The sequence below is a fragment of the Ambystoma mexicanum genome, chromosome 12 (genome assembly GCF_040938575.1).
Source record: "Ambystoma mexicanum isolate Mex_15411 chromosome 12, UKY_AmexF1_1, whole genome shotgun sequence".
In the NCBI taxonomy this organism is placed as follows: Eukaryota; Metazoa; Chordata; class Amphibia; order Caudata; family Ambystomatidae; genus Ambystoma; species Ambystoma mexicanum.
The window spans coordinates 460,956,573-460,976,737 of record NC_090936.1 but is presented as its reverse complement, the minus strand read 5'-3'; the positions used below and the strand labels follow the sequence as shown (position 1 = coordinate 460,976,737).

Genomic DNA, 20,165 nt, shown 5'->3' with positions numbered 1-20,165 from the left:
CCTCGGGGCGGAGGTCAGCCCAAATGGCTGAACTCGAAATTGATAGTGAGAGTTGCCAATTTCGAACCTCAGGTATTTCCTGTGTTTGAGATGGATTGGCACATGGAAATAAGCATACTGAAGGTCCAGAGATACCAACCAGTCCTGAAGCTGGAGGGCCTGAAGGATCTGAGAAAGGGTTACCATCTTGAACTTGTCTTTCCTGAGGAATGTGTTCAATTCTCCCAAGTCCAAGATGGGTCTCAGTCCTCCGTCCTTCTTTGGTACTAGGAAGTAGGGGGAATACCAACCCTTGTTCCTCTCCGCTACAGGTACCGGTTCTATGGCACCCTTCTCTAGCAGGTCTACAATATCCTGCATAAGGAGCGGGTCTGGAAGCTTTAAAGAGTTGTTCCCCGGTGGATGACTCTGAGGGGTGTGTAGGAAGGGCAGGCTGTAACCTTGGGCAACTGTCTCCAATGCCCAAGCATCTGACGTAATAGCCTGCCATTCTGCCAGATGTTGAGTTAACCTGCCCCCTACTGGTGTCTTGTGAGGGGAGACCTCAGAGGGGTTTAGAAGCAGCTGACGCAGATGCCAAGGGTAAAGTGACACCTACTGCTGCGGCTTTTGTACCTTTGACCCGTCCACCACGGGTGAAGCGTTTCTGGCCCCTTTGAGCTGGCTGTCGTCTGCCTTTTCCGAATGCAGAGTAAAAGCGAAAGGACCTACCCCTCCAGGAGGTCCCTGAGGGGCGATTTGGAGTCTGTCGGATTACAGCCCCAAGAGATTTTGCTGCTGCCTGTGATGTTTGTAATCTCTCCAGGCTGTCATCAGCCTTCTTACCAAATAAAGAGTTGCCGTCAAAGGGCATGTTCAAAAGTCTGGCTTGTACATCTGGAGCAAAACCAGACTTCCGCAACCACGCAAATCTGCGGATTGTGGTACTTGCCGCCATGGCCCTGCTGATACTGTCAGCAGAATCAATGCCTGTTTGAAGGGACTCTCACATTGCATCTTTTCCATCCTTGGTGCTGTTTAAGAATGCTTCCCTTTCTTCTCCTTCTGGGAGACAGTCAGCCGCAGATGAAGCACACTCCCAAAGTGTATGGCTGAATCTTGCTAGCGTGCAAGTGGCGTTGATAGATTTAAGCGCCATGCTAAATGCGAAAATACTTTTTTTGATATGGCATCAAATCTTTTCTCATCCCTAAACTGTGGAATAGTAGGGTATGAAGAATTACTGTTTGATGAAGTTGCTGCTTGTACAACCAAACTCTGGATTTGGATGCTTGCTCAAATATTCAGGATCTGAAGCAGATACCATGTATTTAGCAGAAAGTTTCTTGTTTACTGCAGGGATAACTTCAGGAGTGTCCCAATTTGCAGAAATGTTTCTATGCACAGCAGTATGAAAAGGAACAGGATCCTCCTGTGGACCTTTATCTAAGATATCAGTAAGGTCATCCTGCTGAAAGGAAGGTGTAGGTGTAAACCCCCCATGAATTCGATTATTCTGGCCATCAGAATCCTATAAGGGGTCTCAGCATGCTCCCCAGGGTCCGGTTTAGCAAACTCTACTTCTGGAGAAGTATCCGAACCACTTGCCTCATGTAGAGAGTCTTGAAGGTCTTTTAACCTGTTCTCTTCAGATATTAATTCCTCTGGCATGGATGTTATAGTCCTTTGTAAACGAAAGTGTCTATCATGGTCGAAATCCTCCCCTTCCTCATATATAGAGGACAAGGCTCTAAAATAGTCAGACCTAGGATATGGTTTAAAACCCATTTCTAGAGCAGAAGGAGCCAAATTGGTTGTCACTGGTTGAGAAAACGTCGAGGTTGTCGACGTGGAAGTCAAAGGATTTGACAAACCCGAAAAGGGCGTCGAAAAGGTTTGAAAAGATCTCTATGTACTCGAGAGGATTGGGATCCTACTCGGTGTCATCGAAATTGTCGACGGCATCCTCAACGTCATGGTTGAAGTCCTCGACACCTCTACTGTCTGAGATGTAGTGACAGTTGTAGGTCCGTCTTTTATCGGAGTCGACAGTGGCGTTGAAGATGGCGTCGACACAACCGATTTATGGGTCGACGGGCCGTTCGAGAAAGGCGTCGATGACGCAGATTTATGAGTCGAAGAAACCTCCGCCGACGGCGTCAATGACGCGGCCTCACTGCCTTTCTCGACAGTTCATGATGCTCTCGGGTAGTTTCTCTCGCAGGGTGCCACGACTCGCGTCGTTATGATTTTTCGGGTCTTTCACCCAGGGTATCACCTTTAGACTTCTCCGAGGGGGTCGAGGCCGCTTTCTCGAAGACGCTAAGCATTTTCTTACGGAATTCCTCCCACTTAGCTGGAGAGCTGTGTTTCGTGGGGCAGGTGACCCTTTCCGGGGAGGCAGAGGAAGAAGAAGAGGGAGATCTACGACGCCTCTTCTTAGAGTGTTTTGATCTCGAAGACTGATGAGAACCGCTTCGAGACCTTGAACGGGAATGTTTCTTGTGTCGACGAGGAGACGAATGTCTCGACTCAGCCAAAAAAACTTTCGAGGGAGTAGAAGTTTTAAAGCTCTTACCCCTCTCTAACTTCCCCTTACGCTCCTTTAAGACTTTCGCCGTCATGGACATACAGTCCTCGCATTCCGAACAGTGATGCTCCCACCGCAGGCACCACAAACAGATCCTTTGAGGATCCGTTAACGACATTTTCTTCCCACAGTCACGCCACTTTTTGAAACCGGACCGTGGGGTCGATGGTTCGGATGAAGAAGCCATCGTATTTAGATAATATCTTTGAAGAATAAGCAGAATCTTCCTGAAGAAAGGAACTGAGTCATGTTTCCGAGGCCCACGAAGCGTGGAAAAACGGAACTAAGCAACGGACGCTGCATGAGTCTACTTATACGCATGATGACGCCGATACGGAGGCTGTCGAGGGACACCGACTTGAGGGGTGTCGACGCGCAGCGCCCTCTACTGAAAAAATTTCCGACGCCAGCAAGCTGGAATTGGTAACATCAAAGATCAGGAATACGTCAGAGGACACAATCCCTTCAAAATGCAGTTTTAAAGTGAAATGTTTTTTTCTTTTACCGAGGATTCCCAGCCTGAATATGGGAAATGTGAATCCATGCCAGACCCCATGCTGGAGAAAGGGGCCTAAATGGAGCCGGTGTTTCACCACAGCCAAAATCCAAGCTTGCATGTTTCTCCATCAGTGCCCTGTAGAGGTCATCCGTCATAGTGGTAATATCAGTGTTAAACATCCAATGTTTGACTTGGCCATAGCTGACGGACCTTCTGAACTACGTCTGTTTTGGGAGATCACCACCAGCCCAATCCAAACCATGCATAGACTTAAGCCACGGTACCAGGGCAAATCGCGTGAGCAGATGACCCCAGTGAATCTTACTTAACTTGGGGGGTTGCAGCTTTGAAAATTGGACTTCAGTGGTCAAGTGTACATACTACTCTTGCTGCTCCATATAGTCCTGTCGCTAACATTATCCTTGCATGACTGGTGATTCCTCAATGTGTGGGAATCAAGAGGGACCCTCTTTTCTTTACGAAACCCATTTTCTAAAAGAGAATGCTTTTGACTTTTAAATAACTTACCTGTCGGCTTGTACCACGTCTCGTTGAAGGGGGACTTTGACACTTCCAAAACCCCAATTCAGGTAATTACCTGTGAATTTATTCCTTTTCAATAAGGAAGAATTTACTTAATTTACAGGGAAGGACTGCCTAAATTTTAGATTACTGCTTTAGAAATATAAGGTAGTGTTTTTACTTGCTTAAACATTTTTCTAAAAACATTATTGTATTGCATTTGCATTACTGCGCAACATTGTATGGAATTGTAAAGTGTTGTGTAGTCCCCTTTTTTGGGGCTACCTATTGCGTACATGTATCTTATATGTGAAGCTTAACTGTGTGTAGTACATAGTATCCTGGATGATTTTTTATGAATGTATTTTGGACTAATAAATAGAATATTTCCATACATCTGTGGGACTCCATTACTTCACGATCGTCAAATTTCTTAATTTTACCAATAAATCAGACCCCTGATCCCTTACGTCCAAGCCTTACAGTTCAGTCTACACAACCCAGGAGAGTTTGGTTAGACCACATTTGGAAAAGCCTTGCTTATCCACTAGGTTGGCCTTACAAAACCTCACTAGTGTTGGTTCTCAAAATGCATCCTAACAGTCTATTGGAGGGACCATAGACAAAGGTGTCACAGGCAGATTCAACGGACCTCTGGAATGGCAACAAGAAGAGCTGAGAGTGGATCCATGTGATAAGAAGCTGGAGACCCTGCTGATAAGAGGCAGGGTGAGGTAGCATCTACGACTTCCCGCACCAAATTCTTAAGGCGTCTGATCATCTGTTTGGACCTAATTAGCCTCATAAAATGGTTGCAAGACCCATGATTGCAAACCTTACTGGGGCTCAGTTTTAGTCTCGAGGAAGAGGCTGCTTATGGTGTACAGGTCCATATAACCACTGGCACATTGGGACAAACCACAGTTTTAATGCAACTAAAAAAGTGGACGATTGCCGGTAGGCCTTACACCACTGCTTTTGCCTTATGGACCAGTCCACACTTAGTGAAATCATGCATCAGAACTGTTGGAGGCAGTATAACCAGTTTGTGTGCTTTTTAACATACCCTAGGGCCTTGCCGCCATCTCAAATGGTGAGGAACCACATGAGATAAGGCCTGACTATATCAACTCCAGTGTCAGTGTTGAGGCAGGGTGACAGTGTCTCTGGGGCATGTGTAAACTCTCTGGTGTGAAGCCTTTGGGCTCTGGTTACAAACAGAACCTGTTTAGATTGATTTTTAGAATCTGATCTGGTGGACAGATTTAGGGAGGCCACGCTAGTTTTAGTGAACAGGGAACTCTGAGGCGTTCACAGTAAAGGTGGCGAGCAGTCAAGGCTATTTTATTAAGGAGTATGAGTGGGGTCAGGGTTCCACAATGAGTCCACACAATATAATCCACAATAATTCAATTTAGATAGGTATGTATAAAAATACAAATATTTATTCTAGGCCTTTTACACACATTACAAACTGAAGCTAGCAGGCGATATTGCGCAATACTCAATAAGCATATATGCATTCACCATAGGTTCTTAACATGCATTCAACTGACAAACAGAAGGTAAGTACATTTTTTTTAACTTTCTTTTTGCTTGGCAGACATCGTAAAACAGGCATCGGACATCAGAATGTACAGACATTGGAACCTAAGGAAGAGAAGCATCAAGCATGTTACACAGTAATGGGGGGCGAGAACCAAGCCCAGTAAACAGCATTCCTGACCGGTTCCATAACTCGGCAGCTCAGCCCGTGGGCATTCCCGTGGCACATTTTAGTCCGTCTGTGGTCTTGCCAGATATGCCCAGAAGTAGTACCAGATATCCTTAGCCTGAACATGCCCAGCAAGGTACTGATATAGAGGTCTGTGCAGTTCTCTGCCCAGGTTATATCTGATAGCCAGTCCTGTCCAGGGGGCGGGTTTGCATTTTTCCATTTGTTCAACATGCAGCGTTTAGCAACAAGCCACCCCATGATAAGAAAAGACCTACACCCTTGCTCCGGTAGATTTCCACAGAGCCCAAACAGAAACTCCATGCCAATGTATGAATGTACGTTTTACAATTTCTGATAAAGTGTCTATCGCATGTTTCCAAAAGTCATATAGCTTGTGACAGCTCAACAACATATGCAATTCGTCAGCCCCCTCACCCTGCATCAGGGACACCTACCATCTAGTCTTGGATAAATAGCTTGCAGTCTGCTGGGGGTGTAACGCAGCCTGCTCAGTATTTTGTACTGGATTAGTTTGAATATGGAGTTGAGGGATACAGTTTTAGTTAATGAGCACATTTTGCCCCACTGCTTATCAGAGATCTCAACCCCCAACTCTACTGCCCATCTTTGCCTGGCCAGGGACATCTGCCAACTTGACTTGTCCACAATCATCCCGTACAGCGCTGCCAGTATTCTTTGACACCCCGAGGAGCTGGCGAAAAATGTCAAACTCGTTATCTGGGGATTTGATAGGGTATACCTCCCACCATATGGACACAGCTGCCTATAGCCATGTATGATTTCTGTTGGTGTGCCCGAGTGCCCTTGTTTTCAGGTCTGCATGGTAATAAACTTCCCTTCTGGGAAAAGATCCTCTAATGCCCAGAATCCCAGTGTCTCCCATACCCCCCACACCCACAAGCAAGCAAGCCCATGTGGGGCCCAGCCCAGGAAACCTTTAAAGCGGCAGCCATTTGTAGCAAGGGTGGACAGCCCCAGTTCGCTGCAATATGGTTCGCCATGCCAGGAGTGTAGTGTGCACAGGGTCAAAAGGGCTGTCATCGGCATACGCAGTATCGAGCACAATGGTTCTGTCAGCCGCCAAGTGCTCCAGCCGCACATGCGTGAGGTGGGGGGTAGACCCCTGCACGCCATACCAATATGATGCAAATAGTGCATAAGCTGCTAGCCAATACGTCTCAAAGTTGGGCACAGCAGACCCCCCTCTATCATACAGTAGTGCCAAATCTACCCATTTTATTCCACACCGCCCCAGCGTGCCACAGGAACTGCAGCAAGGAGCCATGAAGCATGGCAAAAAAGTCCTTGCCTGGACACACAGGTACATTGGTGAACAGGTACAGGATTTTCAGAAGAAGAATCATATAACCAACGCTAACTTGCCAGCCATTGAGAGTGGGGTGTTCCTCCACCTTAGCACTTTATCAGAGACATGGTCTCATGTTTTTTGTAGTGCAGGGCCAGTAGTGATCCCTTATTCCTAGCCACCAGCACTTCCAAATACCGGAAGTTATCATGTGCCCACTTCAGAGGCTAAGCTCCATGTGGCCTAGCTGTGCAATCTGTCAGGGGGAATAATTCAGACTTTGTGTAGATGATTTTGAAGCCTGAGAATGCTCTAAATTCCATGATATCTTGTATAATTGGGTCGACATTCTTGCATTGGGTCTCGGATGTACAACAGCACATTGTCAGCGTACAGAGAGATGATCTCTGGGGCACGAATACCCTAATCCCTCGCCTCCTGTGACGCTCCCTGACAATATCAGCCATGGGCTAGATGGCCAGCCCATACAGAGGGGAGAGGGGGCAGCCCTGGCGTGTCCATATCCCCAAATGTAGTGGCTCAGAAAATTGCGAGTTCACAAAGACCCTGGGCGTGGGAATAGCGTAGAAAAGCTTGATCAATCGAATCATGCTGTACCCAAGTCTGCATTTGTCTAGGATAGCCAACAGTTATTGCCATGAGACCATGTTGAAGGCCTTCTACGTGTCCGACACGACAGCAGAGGCCCCTGGCGCAAGCCAGGGCATAACGCATTCACTGGAGTAGATCTCCCCAGTATAAATCCATCCTGATCGCTATGCACCAGGTGTGGCATGAGGGAAAGCAATCTATTTTAGCAAAAATGTTGCCGTCTACATTAAAGACAGTGGCCTGTATGACCCGCATTCATTAGCCGGCTTGAGAAGAATTGTGATGGTGGCCTTATGGAGCGACTCAGGCAGAACTTAACAAGCAACTCCTCCCATACTCAGCAGTTGGGGAGCCAGTATTGCCCTGTATGCTACATAAAATTCACTGGTCAGCCCATCCAGGCCAAGGGCCTTATCTCTGGGGAAATGACTAATCACTCTACACCGTAACAGGAGCCCCGCCGGCTCAAATATTCACATCTCAAGGTTGTTTCAGGCCCCCAATTCGGATCGGGGTGCACACACAGTTTCCGGCACCACCTGATGAAGTTTTCATAGATGGATGGCTAGAATATGGGCCTGCAGTCATGCAGATGGATCAGGTGTCGGAGCGCTCACAGAGATGGAGCCATTTTGCAGGATGCCAAACAGCGCCCCCCAGAAGGTAAGTAAATGAATGCAGTAAAGATGGAACAAAGTCGCAAAGGTATTTCCTTAACTTTAGCAGTCCAATCCCTAAGAAAAGCGGGGCCTTGTACCCAAAGGTCACAGGAGCCACAATGCTTCTACCCAGAATTTAGTCTCTGTAGGTAAGTTCTAATTTCATTTGTGTTGGGGATTGTTCCAAGAAGCTGTTAAACAAGGTTAACTAGGTAAGCAAATGGTGTTCTTATTGTTCAGAAAATGCTACATAGGTCTGATGACCAAAAGGGAGTGGAATGGAAGATTAAAATACAAAGGGACTGGGTCCCAATGTTATCCTATGGAGGACGTAGGGTAGAAGGGGACACAAATGCTTTGCGTGTACTTACCCAGACTCAGATTTTCCCAGATGACTTGATGGGGATTGGGGAGTGGTGGGAGGGGGGGGGGGTCTGTTGGGCCGGTAGAGGTTGAATTTCCTGCCGTTGGTTCTGGTGAGAGGTGCGCAGGAGCTGCAAGTGTAAGGATTCTTCCTGCCAAGTCCAGATGCAAGATGCAACCCCTGGTGATGAAGATCTGCAAGATTCACAGATGCAGGCCTCTTCAGGACACTTCACAGGACAGAGCAAGGCGGGTTCCAGCAATGACTACTGCGCACAGACGATGGCGAGCTCTTTCCATTCAAGGTTGAAGAAGCTTCTCTAGGACAGGATCGCTTGAGGCTGGGATGCTGGAATCAGCAGGAAAGGCCACTTGTAACAAGCTGGCGACTACCAAAGTTCTGGTGAAACGGCGGAATGGGCACGCTTCTAGCGAGGTGGCCAACGAGAGCTGGTCAGTCCAGCAGCTTTCCCGGGCATGACTGTATATGGGATTTCATGACCTGGGAAACTACCATGTGACCAAAGAATAAGCAAACATCTCATGGCACGGCCGTTTATGGGCACTAGCCATGTTTAGAAGCCATAGGCAAATGTGCACACTAGAACTATCACAAAAATGATACAAATATATCTGCGAAAGCAGATGTAAAACCTACCCAAAATCCCAAGTGTAAAAAGCTAGGGTGATACAAAAGTACCCCCATTGCATTGCAAGGTGCTGTGTGCAAGGTTAAACTGTTTAGGTCGAAATTACCGAAAGAAAATGGTCGCATTGACCAAAAGTTCTAAAAATGCTACCACCAAAGGTTGGAACACCAAAAGTTTGAACCTTTGGTGGTATCATTGGAAAAAAAAACAGGGGCTGCGGGGGTGTCCCCCGCCTCGCCCAGTATACTTCATGTTATAGTGAGCTGGGGTTGCGGAGGACACCCCCTCAGCCCAACGTAAAAAAAGAACAAAATAAAAAAAGAAAAGGACCCTGCAGCGCCAGTTCCCTATCATGGAAGTGAAAGGGAACTGGCGCTGCAGGAACCCAGCGTTAAGATGAAGGTAAGTGGGGTTTATGTTGGGGGTGTGGGTGGGGGTGTGCTGGTGGTGTGTTATGGGTGTGTTATGTGTGTGTGAGAATGTATGTGTGTTCGCATGAGAAAGGTGCAAACGTTTGGTAGCTAGCACCTTTCTCATGCGTACGATTTGCCCACGGTACTTTCAGCCGCGGGCAAATCACCTAGATTCAGGTTAAACAGTTAAAAAAAATGTAAAGGGTACAAAATGGAAAACTAGTTTCCCAGTAGGTTTGTCGTTTCCTCATAACAAATTAGCAAAAGACAGGGGAAATAAAGCTAAAGGCTTTACTTCCCCTCAAAAAGTCAGTACAGATTAAAAATCTAAAAGATTGGGGGTCCATTGAAATTATGGAGGGAAAGTTGACAAAAGGGAAACATTTCCTAACAGAACCCTCACGAGTATTCCCATCTGTAGCACTAGTCACACCTCTAGCCAACCCTTGGTACACTGTGCCCTCAGAACTTAAGGCTCTGGGGATCCCTGAACGTAAAGGTGTCTCCTCGGTCCTGGGCTCATTAGAAAAGTTTTTTGGCCCATTAGCGTGAGAACACCCCAATGTGGGGATTGTAACCCACCGAAGGCTTTTTGGGATTAGGAATTTGCAGGGAAGGAGTACGCCCGACCCCCCCTTCCTGGATGCTCTAGAAAACAAAGAGGTACTCTCCTTGGCCTTATGTCAAGTAAAGTAATTCAGTTGGCATGGAGTACATGGCTCTCTAATGTTGTAATTTTGTTTTAAATATATTGCAGTCCGCACATAACATGCTGCCCAAGTGTCCCACCGGTGATGGTGCCTCAGGAAGAGTGCATGTTGGTCAGACGCTTGGAATGAGCTCTTCCGAAGGCAAAAAGAATCTGGTAGACACAGATATATGCCGGATGGCCGGCGAGAGCAAGAACTGGATAAAAGAAAAATTAGGCAAAGCATGGAGAAACCAAGGCGCTGCAGTTGCAGGCAATCGTTCAAGTCTCTGTGGAAAAAGGGACTGACAGCCAAAGTTAGTGTGCAGGATGAAGCGACGCACTGTGGGTGCATCTTTACATTTAAGGAAGGTGTATCTTGTGGTGCAACTTGCTACAGAGGTGTCCCCCTTGGCAAGGGCACCCATACAGCATGGAGGGATGGGAGAGTAATATTTTTTTTCAACAAGGACAAACCTTGGAAAGGGAGTTCCCTCTTCTGAGGTCTCCAGAACCACTCTCCCTTTCACATATGAGGTGTGAATGCTAGACAGGGATCGTGAAGGAAAAAGGACAATTAACGGCTCATAGTGCCCATTCAGCAGAGGAGGAGGCAATCCTTTTCAATGGAACTGAAACAATGTATGTTATACACAAAAAAGATGGGAACTAGGCTTGAGGACTCACAAGCACACAATGTTGTGAAAGAATGTAATATGGCTCATTGGGGTGGGGCTTCGACCTCCCTCCCTCCCTCATTGGCCCAAGGACCGAAGGTACTAAAAGCCAATAAAGTGGTTAATAGGCTCCAAGTTCCAAGCTTTGTTCTTACCGCTATGAATGTATGGTTTACCAAAGATTCTGAGGCCAATTTCAGTGAAAGAGCAAATGTTGGAAATGAACAAGGTTTGCAAAAGCCCACTTAATGGAACATTCCAAAGATTACCAGGAACAGGGCGAGGTTACCCCACTAAAGCAATCCAGACTACTTACTAACACAGTGCTCTAGAGTTTGTGGAGAGAAGCTCCCACTTCAGCAGTCAGAGGTTGCAGCTTCTGCTTGGATAAGCAAAGTCCTCAACTAAACACCATAGGCCCAAAAGGGCAGAACAAAGCCCCAAGGGGAAAACAAGGTATCACAACAAAGCAATTCAGTCTACGTAAGCAGCGCAGAATAATGCAATATGGAGTGCCTGGAGCATCAGTTAGAGAGATTCTGTCCATTCCTGAAAAGGCATCTCTGCAACAATGGATCGTGCAGCAAGCATAGTGAGACTCCAGGCACAGTCCCGGACCCCAATGAAGAAGAGAAGCTGTAGAAAATGTAGTGTCTCGCCATTGAAGAGCCTGCAGTGTGGTGTGCCTCAGCATAGAAGCTAGAGAGGTAGTGTTTTTTTCCTCTGGATAGATTAGGAAAGCAAAATACCTCAGGTCTGTTGCAAAGTTGTTGCACAATGCTTCATTCTCATTCTCAGGGGAGGGTTATCCCATTAGTGGGGCACAAAGGGGAGTGTGGCCTGGATTTAAGAGTACAAGACTACACCATTCATGATGCCTGGTTGCATCCAATAAAAACACACTACGCATCTCCGAAAGACTGCATCCCTAAAAGAGGCAGACTGACCAAAATCTAAGGCCGCTGCTATGGAACTCACTCCTTTGGATAATCTGAAATGAAGCAAAACAGTCTTTAAAAAAAGAAATCTGGCAACAGCTTGAGGGCACTTTGTGTAGAGCCCACTAAATAAATCGAGATTTCCTATATTCACTCATTCATTTACATGGCTTACCAAGCATATTGGAGGATTCAATTAGGTTTGTATCCAGATCTGTCCAATAAAGTCTCCTCTCAGCATAATCAATGGTAAGTCCGTTTGCTCTCCCAACATTTGGTACCAAAGTCACCCGGGAGCTTCCATCCATTGCAGCTCGGTCAATCTTTGGTTTTCCTCCCCACTCCGTCCAGTACATAAACCTATATTTAAAGAACAAGACTCAGTGAAAGGCAAATTACTTATCACTTCAACAATTTTATTACACACAGTTAGCAAGATATTTCAGGGCTATGGCAGTAAAAATGTTAACGGAAGAAAAATAATCCACAAAATAGTTATGTGTAATACCACAGACGGGCAAATGTGGAACAGAAATCTTTAAACTGACCCATGTTTTGTCCAGAAGCCTGCAAGTGAAAGTCATCAACTTTCTGTTCTGTAAAGTGATTGGTGAGCAACAAGTGAACTGGCTGTTAGGTTTAAAGTGATAAACAGACTTGAAGAGTGCCTCCCGTCATGTTATGCTTCCCCCACACTTGTCACGGTTTATCAACCTCTTACTTAGAGAGTAGAGCCCATATGCATGCCTCTACAGTGATATAACAGTGCATTATGCCTCAGTGAGTCTTGAAAACTACCAGGTTAAAGTGGCCTAAAGATATCCTTTCATCCGTTTTCCCCAAGCAGATTGCCCAGCATAGCTACTTGAGTTCACGAGCTGTGGCAGCTCCTTTGTGTTTTTAGAAAGATGCATGTTGTTGCCATTCTGTGATCAGTGAAACGACTTGCTCCTTGCAGATCCCCATTATAAATGAGACCTGGGTTAAGAAGTCCAGTTGGACTCCAGTGCTTACCTAGTAAGCATGGAAAAAAAAGCATATGCAATATATAGACTCCAGGCTAGGGCTGAAAATTAAAGTTAATAACTGTAGGAAATAGAGTACTCACAGTCCTTATCCCCCTTTCCTTCATCCTTGTAGGCGTCCACCAACATGGGGACGGTCCCGGAACCTTTGGCAGTAAAAATAATGAGCTTCCCCTTTAAATTTAGCATAGTGCGTGGGGGTGCAGCCTCAGGCGTGGGAATGCCCTGCCGAGGCCCAGCCATCCGGTGCCTCACCTCAGTCCCCTTTGAACACATCGGAATCTTAGATACCTGGCTCCGCTTATTACATATTAGCCATTGGCATACTCACGGGAGAAGGGGGTGGGACGTATGGAGGAAAGGGGACTAAGGACTAGGAGTACTCTAGTCACTACGGTGAGTACATTTAATTACTCATATGTCCTGTCCACTTTCCTCCATCCTTGGGGGCGATTCCACCGAACAAGACCATAGGGTGGAGCTGTGACAACCTGCCTTATATCTAGGATGAAGCAAAATGTTTCTTCAGAATCGCCTGACCAAACACTGCATCACGCCTCAAGCTGGTATCCAGGGAATAGTGCTTACAGAACACTGACGGAGTGGCTCAAGTAGCCGCCCTGCGGAGAAAATCCCAGGAAGCATGTCTCTGAAACGCAACGGCCGTGGTCTTAGCTCTGACTGCATGGGCATAAATCCTCTATGAACCGGTTTGCCCAAAATGGCCTGGACCATCCACTGGGCGATAGAAGCTTTTTAAGCCTGGGTGCTGAGAGATGTGTCCCCAAACGTGATGGAAATAAAATGCCTCTGAGTTCATGAAAGTTTTAGTCCGAGGTGTAGAACCGAGGATCCTCTTGCGGTCCAAGAAATGCAAAGCCCTTTCGGCATCAGACTGTGGGCTCGGGAAGAACACCAGTTCCTGATTCAAATGGAATGGAGTGACCACCACCGTGGGCTAAAAATTAGGACGGGTACGCAAGATAACCTTGTTGCTGTGATATGTGGTGAAAGGCTTGAATGATGATGCAGCCGCAGTTCTCGAAGGGTTTGCGCAGCAATGTCGCAAGAACCAGATGAGACCAGATGAGGTCTGTTCACTGGAGGAAAGAGCCTGGACAACCACTTGAGGTGGGACTTAACCACTGCGTTGGCCGCTAAAAAAACATGCACTGGGGAATTCTTGTAGGCCTCGACCTGAACGTCGGAACAAGCTAGATGTTTGGAAAAAGCCAGCACGCCGTCCAGGGAGCAGGTAAGAGTGTCAAACCCCTTGTTACAAGCCCAGTTTCAAAATCTGTCCACTTGCCCTTGTACCGGGTCCGCGTAGACTGCCTTCTGGCCTCCTGAATGATGTTCCAGCTGTCCTCTGAGAACTGACTATTGAAGAGGTACAGGTGGTCAGGAACCAGGCTGCTAGGGCCAGCCTAGCTGGTCCTCCACCACCCTGCTCTGCTGCGTCAGAAAGCCCCTGCTGGGGATCGGGAGGTGGACCAGTCTTTGTGAGCGCAAATTTAGCAGATCCGAGAACCAAGCCTTCGATGGCCAGTGCGGGACGATTAGGATGAGGCTGCAGTCCAACGACATCCGGAACTTGTGGAGGGTCTGCTGAAGCAACGGTAGAGGAGGAAACGCACAGCACCTGCAGCCGTGGAAGAAGAGCTGGAACGTGTCCCCTAGAGACCCCTAACCCCAACCAGCGCAAGAGGCAAATTGGGGGGCACTTGGAATTCAGAGGAGATGTGAATAAGTCCAGATCCGGAAACCCCATCTCTAGAACAGGGCCAAAATGGAGTTGGTGTAACTCCCACCCGTAGGGGTTGAACCCACAAGCGGCTGAGCTGCTCCACTTCTGCATTGCTGTCCCCCTGGAGGTGGACAGAGGAAATCCAAATTCCTTCCGTAAGGGCCCATTCCCAGATCACCAACGCCTTCATGCACAGGAGGAGGGAATGGGTGCCACCCAGCTTGTTCAGGTAAATCATTGTTGTGGAATTGTCAGTCTTGACCGGAACCGCTGCCCCCCTGATAAGGCAGAAACGCTTGAGCACCAGGCCCACTGCTTCAAGTTCAAGCAGACTGGTATGCAGAAGAGTCTTTGCCCTGGACCATGCACCATGAATCAAGTAGCCCTCCAGACTAGAACCCCAGCTCGGAATGCAAGGAATCTCATCACCAACAGAGATGGCTGCGGCAGGATGAAGGGGGCACCCATTGCAACATTGTCGCCCATCAACCACCAGCGAAGGTCCGGGAAAGCAGGGGAATTGGGATCCTGTCTGACTGAGAGCCTCAGCTCCTGGTCCCAATTGTCCACCAGGTCTTGAGGCGGGAGTGCTGAACCATTAGCATGCAAGATGCCATCAACCCCAGAAGGTGCAGGAACCACCATGCCAAGGTGGTCGAGTTGGCCAGAAAGTGCCCTATCGCCTTGCCTCTCGGGCATGGGGAACACCCGCTGCACCTCCGTTATCCCAGCGCATTCCAAGGGACACCAGATCCTGAACGGGAGTCAGCTTCTGCCGGTTGAGGGAAAAGCCCAGGTGGTGAAGAACGTCTGCCAGCCGTTGAACACACAAGGAGCCAAATTGAGGCCAAAAGGCAGCACCTTGTACTGGAAGTGGTACAATTGTGAAATTTCCGACGTAGATGGGGACATGAAGGTACGCATCCTTGAGGTTTAGGGAACACATCCAGTCCCATGCACCACGCAGAGACTCTGCTATGTGCGTGGGAGTGATCATCTTGTAGCATCGAGCGGTAACAACAGCTTGAGAAATTACAGGTCTAGGACTATCCCCCCCCCTTCCCCCAGGCCAGCCCGGTTGTTCTTGGGTACCGCACACATCCTGGAGTATAGAAGTCAGAGCCTGTCTGAGGTACCGGTTTCACCGTCTGCATCTCAAAAGAGAAAGGATCTCCTGCAAAAAAGTTTAGGGGACCCTATCTGATGTAGAGAAGGAGAGGATAGTAGTGGAAAAGGAAGAGGAAGACTGAAGCTTGTGGAGATTATAGAAAGGATCCAAGGTCGACAACACTTTCAGCTGTCCTGGAGGAAACAGGCAGCACCGGCAGAACCGGGCCCAGAGGTGGAGGCACGACCTGTGGGATCACTTCCTTGACTATACCCTTGAGGAGCCCAGTCATCTGCGGGGAGCGCATGAGGAGGAGAAAGCGCTCAAAGAAGGGATCCTCCCAAACCGCCAAATCCAGAGGGGGCCAGCCCTCAGCAGAGCTGGGCCTCCGTTCCTGATAGAAGCGCCGAGGAGCCTTTGGAGTGTTGCCATAAGGCTGCAATGGGTAGATTTACCCATGCAGAGGCCAAATGCACATAACCCTAAAGTCTGGTGCCGCTTCCTGAGGGAAGGTGACTGGAACCTTCTTGCATGGCCCACGCAATGCGAGAGAGACCAGGTAGGCTTGGATCTGAATCAAAGATGGCTGCCAGTTTAGCAGGCTCTGCCACATGCTTGTCCACCATCTTGAGGCCTTGTGCCACACCAGGGTGGGAGGGTGCAGAGGCCCAGTGCTGGTTCAGACCTGGGAGGACATTCCTTGAACCTGAAAAGGAAATGTCAACCTCAGAGAGGGCTCCGGTAGGCTCGGAGCCCACAGCCTGCTGGCTGGTAGTTCAATCGCCCTGGACCATGACCACAGAGGTGGCTCCAGTAGGCTGTGCGCCCTCAGCAATAGAGCCGGTAGTCTTGCTGGATTGCGCCAAGGACTGACTCTTGGAGGTAGAACACGACGATCACTTGCCCACTGGGGCCGAAGAGGACGACTAACTGGAAAGCCCCTCCAGGGACCGACCGGTAGAGCTCTTGAGCCCCTCGGCTTGCGACCCAGTAGCCATGCTGGCCTCGGGTCTGCCAGAACCAGAACCCAAGGTACGCCTTCCAGTGGAAGCCCTCGGGAAGGAGTCTCTGCGCTGAGGAGCCGTACTAAACAAGGGGCCTACCTTGTCTTGATGTGGGGTCCTGGAGACAAACAATTTAAGATGACCTGGAGGAGAAGTGTGGAAGATCTCCCTCCAGCGTGAAAGATGATTCTTCAATGCCCAGATGAAAGACAGGCGTGCAAGCCACACACAAGTGCCAGCAGTGGTTGGACAGAGAGCATGGGGGTCCAAGGCTGGGAACAAGCATTCGCAGGACGCACATTTTGCGAATCCTCGTGCAGCAGTCATGCACCGGGGGAGGCAAGGCACCGAAGGGAGGTGAAGATTAAAAATAAACAACGGGGAGCAAGCGGAAACTTATAAAGTCTCTCCGCCTAACTGCCAGGTCCGACACCATCGGTGTGGAAAAAGGGACTGAGGTGAAGCACCGGAGGGCAGGGCCTTCTAGGCATTCCCATGTCTAGGGCCACGCCCACACGCAATGGACTCAGGTATGTGATAAATGGTCCCCATATGTCTGGGGGCGAGCCTGTTGAGGCAATGTCTTAATAAAGTCTGTCTCCACATCTTGGCAGTAGAGGACATCTTTGCACCAGTTTTCTACTGTCGGGGCCGGGCCTCGACCCCATGACATGGCTATCCTCCTGCGAGCAAGTGCGAGCAAGTGTCAACACAACTCTTGTTAGTTTCTGTATTGCTGGTGACAGTTGCTTGGTCATCCCGAGTAGTGCCACTGTCGGGATGAGTTGTAGGTCTTCCCCCACTATTGCCGATGTACTCTGTAGGACCTGTGTCCAGAATGTGGTCAGCCTGGGGCAGTCCCACGCCAGATGAAAGAAGTTTGCAGCTGGGGCACCACACCTTTTCGCACGCCGCAGCGGATTCTGGTTGCTGTAGACATTTCTTCACCAGCGTAAAGTACGTTTGATGAAGTTAAAGTGGATTTGTTTGAGCAGTGTGTTTAATGCAATTTTTTGCATTTGCCATAGGATGTATGTCCATTCCTCATCTGGGATTGATGCCCGAAGGGGTCTTTCCCATATCATTTTCATACGTGTGTTAGCTGGTACTGTGTCAGTTACAAGAGATCTGTAGACAGAGGCGACCAATCGTCCTTCACCCTGTGTCTGAATCACATTGTGTAGTAATTGCCAAGTTGGTAGTTGCTGTGGGAATGACGGAAAAAGTGCTTGGAGGGTGTATCGGAGTCTGAAGAACAGGAAAGTCTCCAGGGAGGTGACACCCCCCTCATTCGCCTGTTGGGGTGTAATAAAGGTACTTTCGTTGAATAGGTCCCCTAGTGTGTTTAGCTGGAGTTTCGGAACCCACTGATGGAAGACCCTTTCCGATGTCAGGGGGATTCCTGGAATGAATTTAATTGGGAGGAGGGGGGAGAATCTGATCTGAATGTTATATTTTTGGGCCATCTTTTTCCAGATCCCATAGGTTGCAAGAACCACGTTCAGAGTGGTGTGGGGCACAGGGAGTTGACTAATAATGACAGCTCTCAACAGGTGGGGTGTCGCTAGGGCTCGCTCAATTTGAACGTGCGGCCTGACGAAGTGCGAAACGTACCAGTGGCTGAGAAACTGCGCCTGGGCCACCCAATATCGTCGTTCCATATCGGGAAGCGCGAGGCCACCACTGGACACTGGTAGTATTCACATCGAATAAGCTACTCTTGCTGGTTTGCCTGCCCAGAGTAGGTTTAGGATGAAACTTTATTTTTTTCAGAAAGGACTGTGGTAATATGATGTGTACATTGGAGAAGAGGTAAAGTAGTTTCGGAAGAATAACCATTTTTACCAGTGAGGCCCTCCCCCACAAGGTCAGCGGGAGCGTCCTCCAACGGGTCACTCTCTCCTGCAAGGACTTCAGCGTTGTCTCATAGTTGTCGTGGAATATATCTTGGTAGTTTAGCGACATGAGTATCCCCAGGTATCGTACATGTGAGACCTCCCACGCAAAATGATAGTCATCAGTGAAAGGTTTAGTTGCCAGGGTTAGCGGGAATATGATCGATTTGGGATGGTTGATTTTCAGGCTGGAAACTGTGCCGAATTTTATTACTTCCCTCATAACCGGGTTTAGGTTTTCACCGGGGTCATGAATGAACAACGCTGCATTGTCTGCGTAGAGGGATATTAGCAGCCTGTGTGGCCCGATAGTAAGCCCACTGTGGAGTTGCTGGGAACGCAGGCTAGAGGCCAGGGGTTCCATTATCAATGCAAATATCAGCGCTGAGACTGAACAGCCCTGCATGGTGCCTCGTTGGAGATTGATCATAGCAGATTTTGTTGACCCTAGGACAATGGTGTCTTGGGGTTTAGTATACAGTAAAGAGATAAATTGATGCAATGAGCCCCGACACCCAACTTGGTAAGTACTGCGAAGAGGAGAGGCCACTCGACAGAGTCGAAGGCCTTCTCGGCGACGAGCAGGACTGCAACGGCCTGGTGGGTGGGATCAAGTGCTTCAATGATTCCGAACAGCCTTCTGATGCCGAAGGTAGTGTTGTGTCCGGGCACAAATCCTGCTTGGTCTGCAAGCACCAGAGCCGGCATCAGGGAGAGCAGCCTGCGGGTCAGTATTTTTGCTGGAATTTTATTGTCGAGGTTTAGTAAGGAAATGGGTCTGTATGATGTACACTCCTCAGGGGGTTTGCCTGTTTTGTGTAAGTAGGATTATGTTGGCTTCGCGAAGGGTCAGAGGCAGGGACCTGGTGTTTAATACCTCTTCGTACACCTCCACAAGGAGGGGGCCAGGGAGTTTGCGAAGGCTTTGTAAAATTCCCCTGTGAGGCCATCAGGCCCAGGTGCTTTGTTATTGGGTAGGCTTTTGATCGCCTCGGTGATTTCCTCTGCCGTAATAGGTTCATTGAGGGGTTCACGTAAGTCTCTCTCTACCCAGTATAGTTCAGTGTCTAAGTATTTACGTAAGGCGTCTTGTTGGAGTTGTGCTTGGAGGTGTACAGTTCTTCGTAGAAACTCCTGAATTCCACCACTATTTCTCCCTCTGTATGTACCATCGTGCCTTGTTTAGTGTTAATCTTCGACCGTCGTCGGCTTCCTGTCGGCATTGATCAACTTCGCGATGAGAGCTCCCGGTTTTTGCCCTTCTCCATATTGACGGCTCGGTCGTCTTCATCCTAGGAATTCTTTGAGTGCATGGCTCACTTGTAGCAGAGTGCTGAAGTTCGAGGTGCTTCAGTCGCTCCTCACTAGTAGCTAGTGTGTGCCTTATTAGTTTAAGGATGCCGTTCTCTTTAGCCAGGCAAACTCCTCTGACGAAGCACTTGAGTGTTTCCCATAGCGTGCCTGCCGAAGTAACTGTGCCCTGGTTCGTTTCTATAAACATTGTGATCTCGTCCCTTAGCTCGGATGCAAACACCTGGTCTTGCAGAACTCCTGACTTAAAGCGCCATTGTAGTAGGCTGGGTTTGGAGACGGAGAAGTTGCAGTTGAGTCACAGCAGCGTGATCTGAAAATGTTTTAGGGAGAATTTGGAAGTGGCCCCACAGGAAAGGGCTTGTCGAGGAGACCAGCAAGTAGTCAATTCGGGAACTTGTATTGTGTACTGCCGAGTGGAAGGTATAATCTCGCTTCTCC

At 48.5% G+C, this 20,165-nt stretch overlaps 1 protein-coding gene across 1 annotated transcript in view; it reads right to left on the bottom strand.

The window, feature by feature from the left end:
- The window catches only part of LRP6 (LDL receptor related protein 6), a 1,542,295-nt gene that overhangs the window by 632,553 nt on the left and 889,577 nt on the right, over positions 1-20,165 (bottom strand). Inside the window, exon 11 of the mRNA XM_069628714.1 lies at positions 11,810-11,994. Coding sequence (XP_069484815.1) covers positions 11,810-11,994 — 185 coding nt within the window. The remainder of the gene's footprint in view (positions 1-11,809; positions 11,995-20,165) is intronic.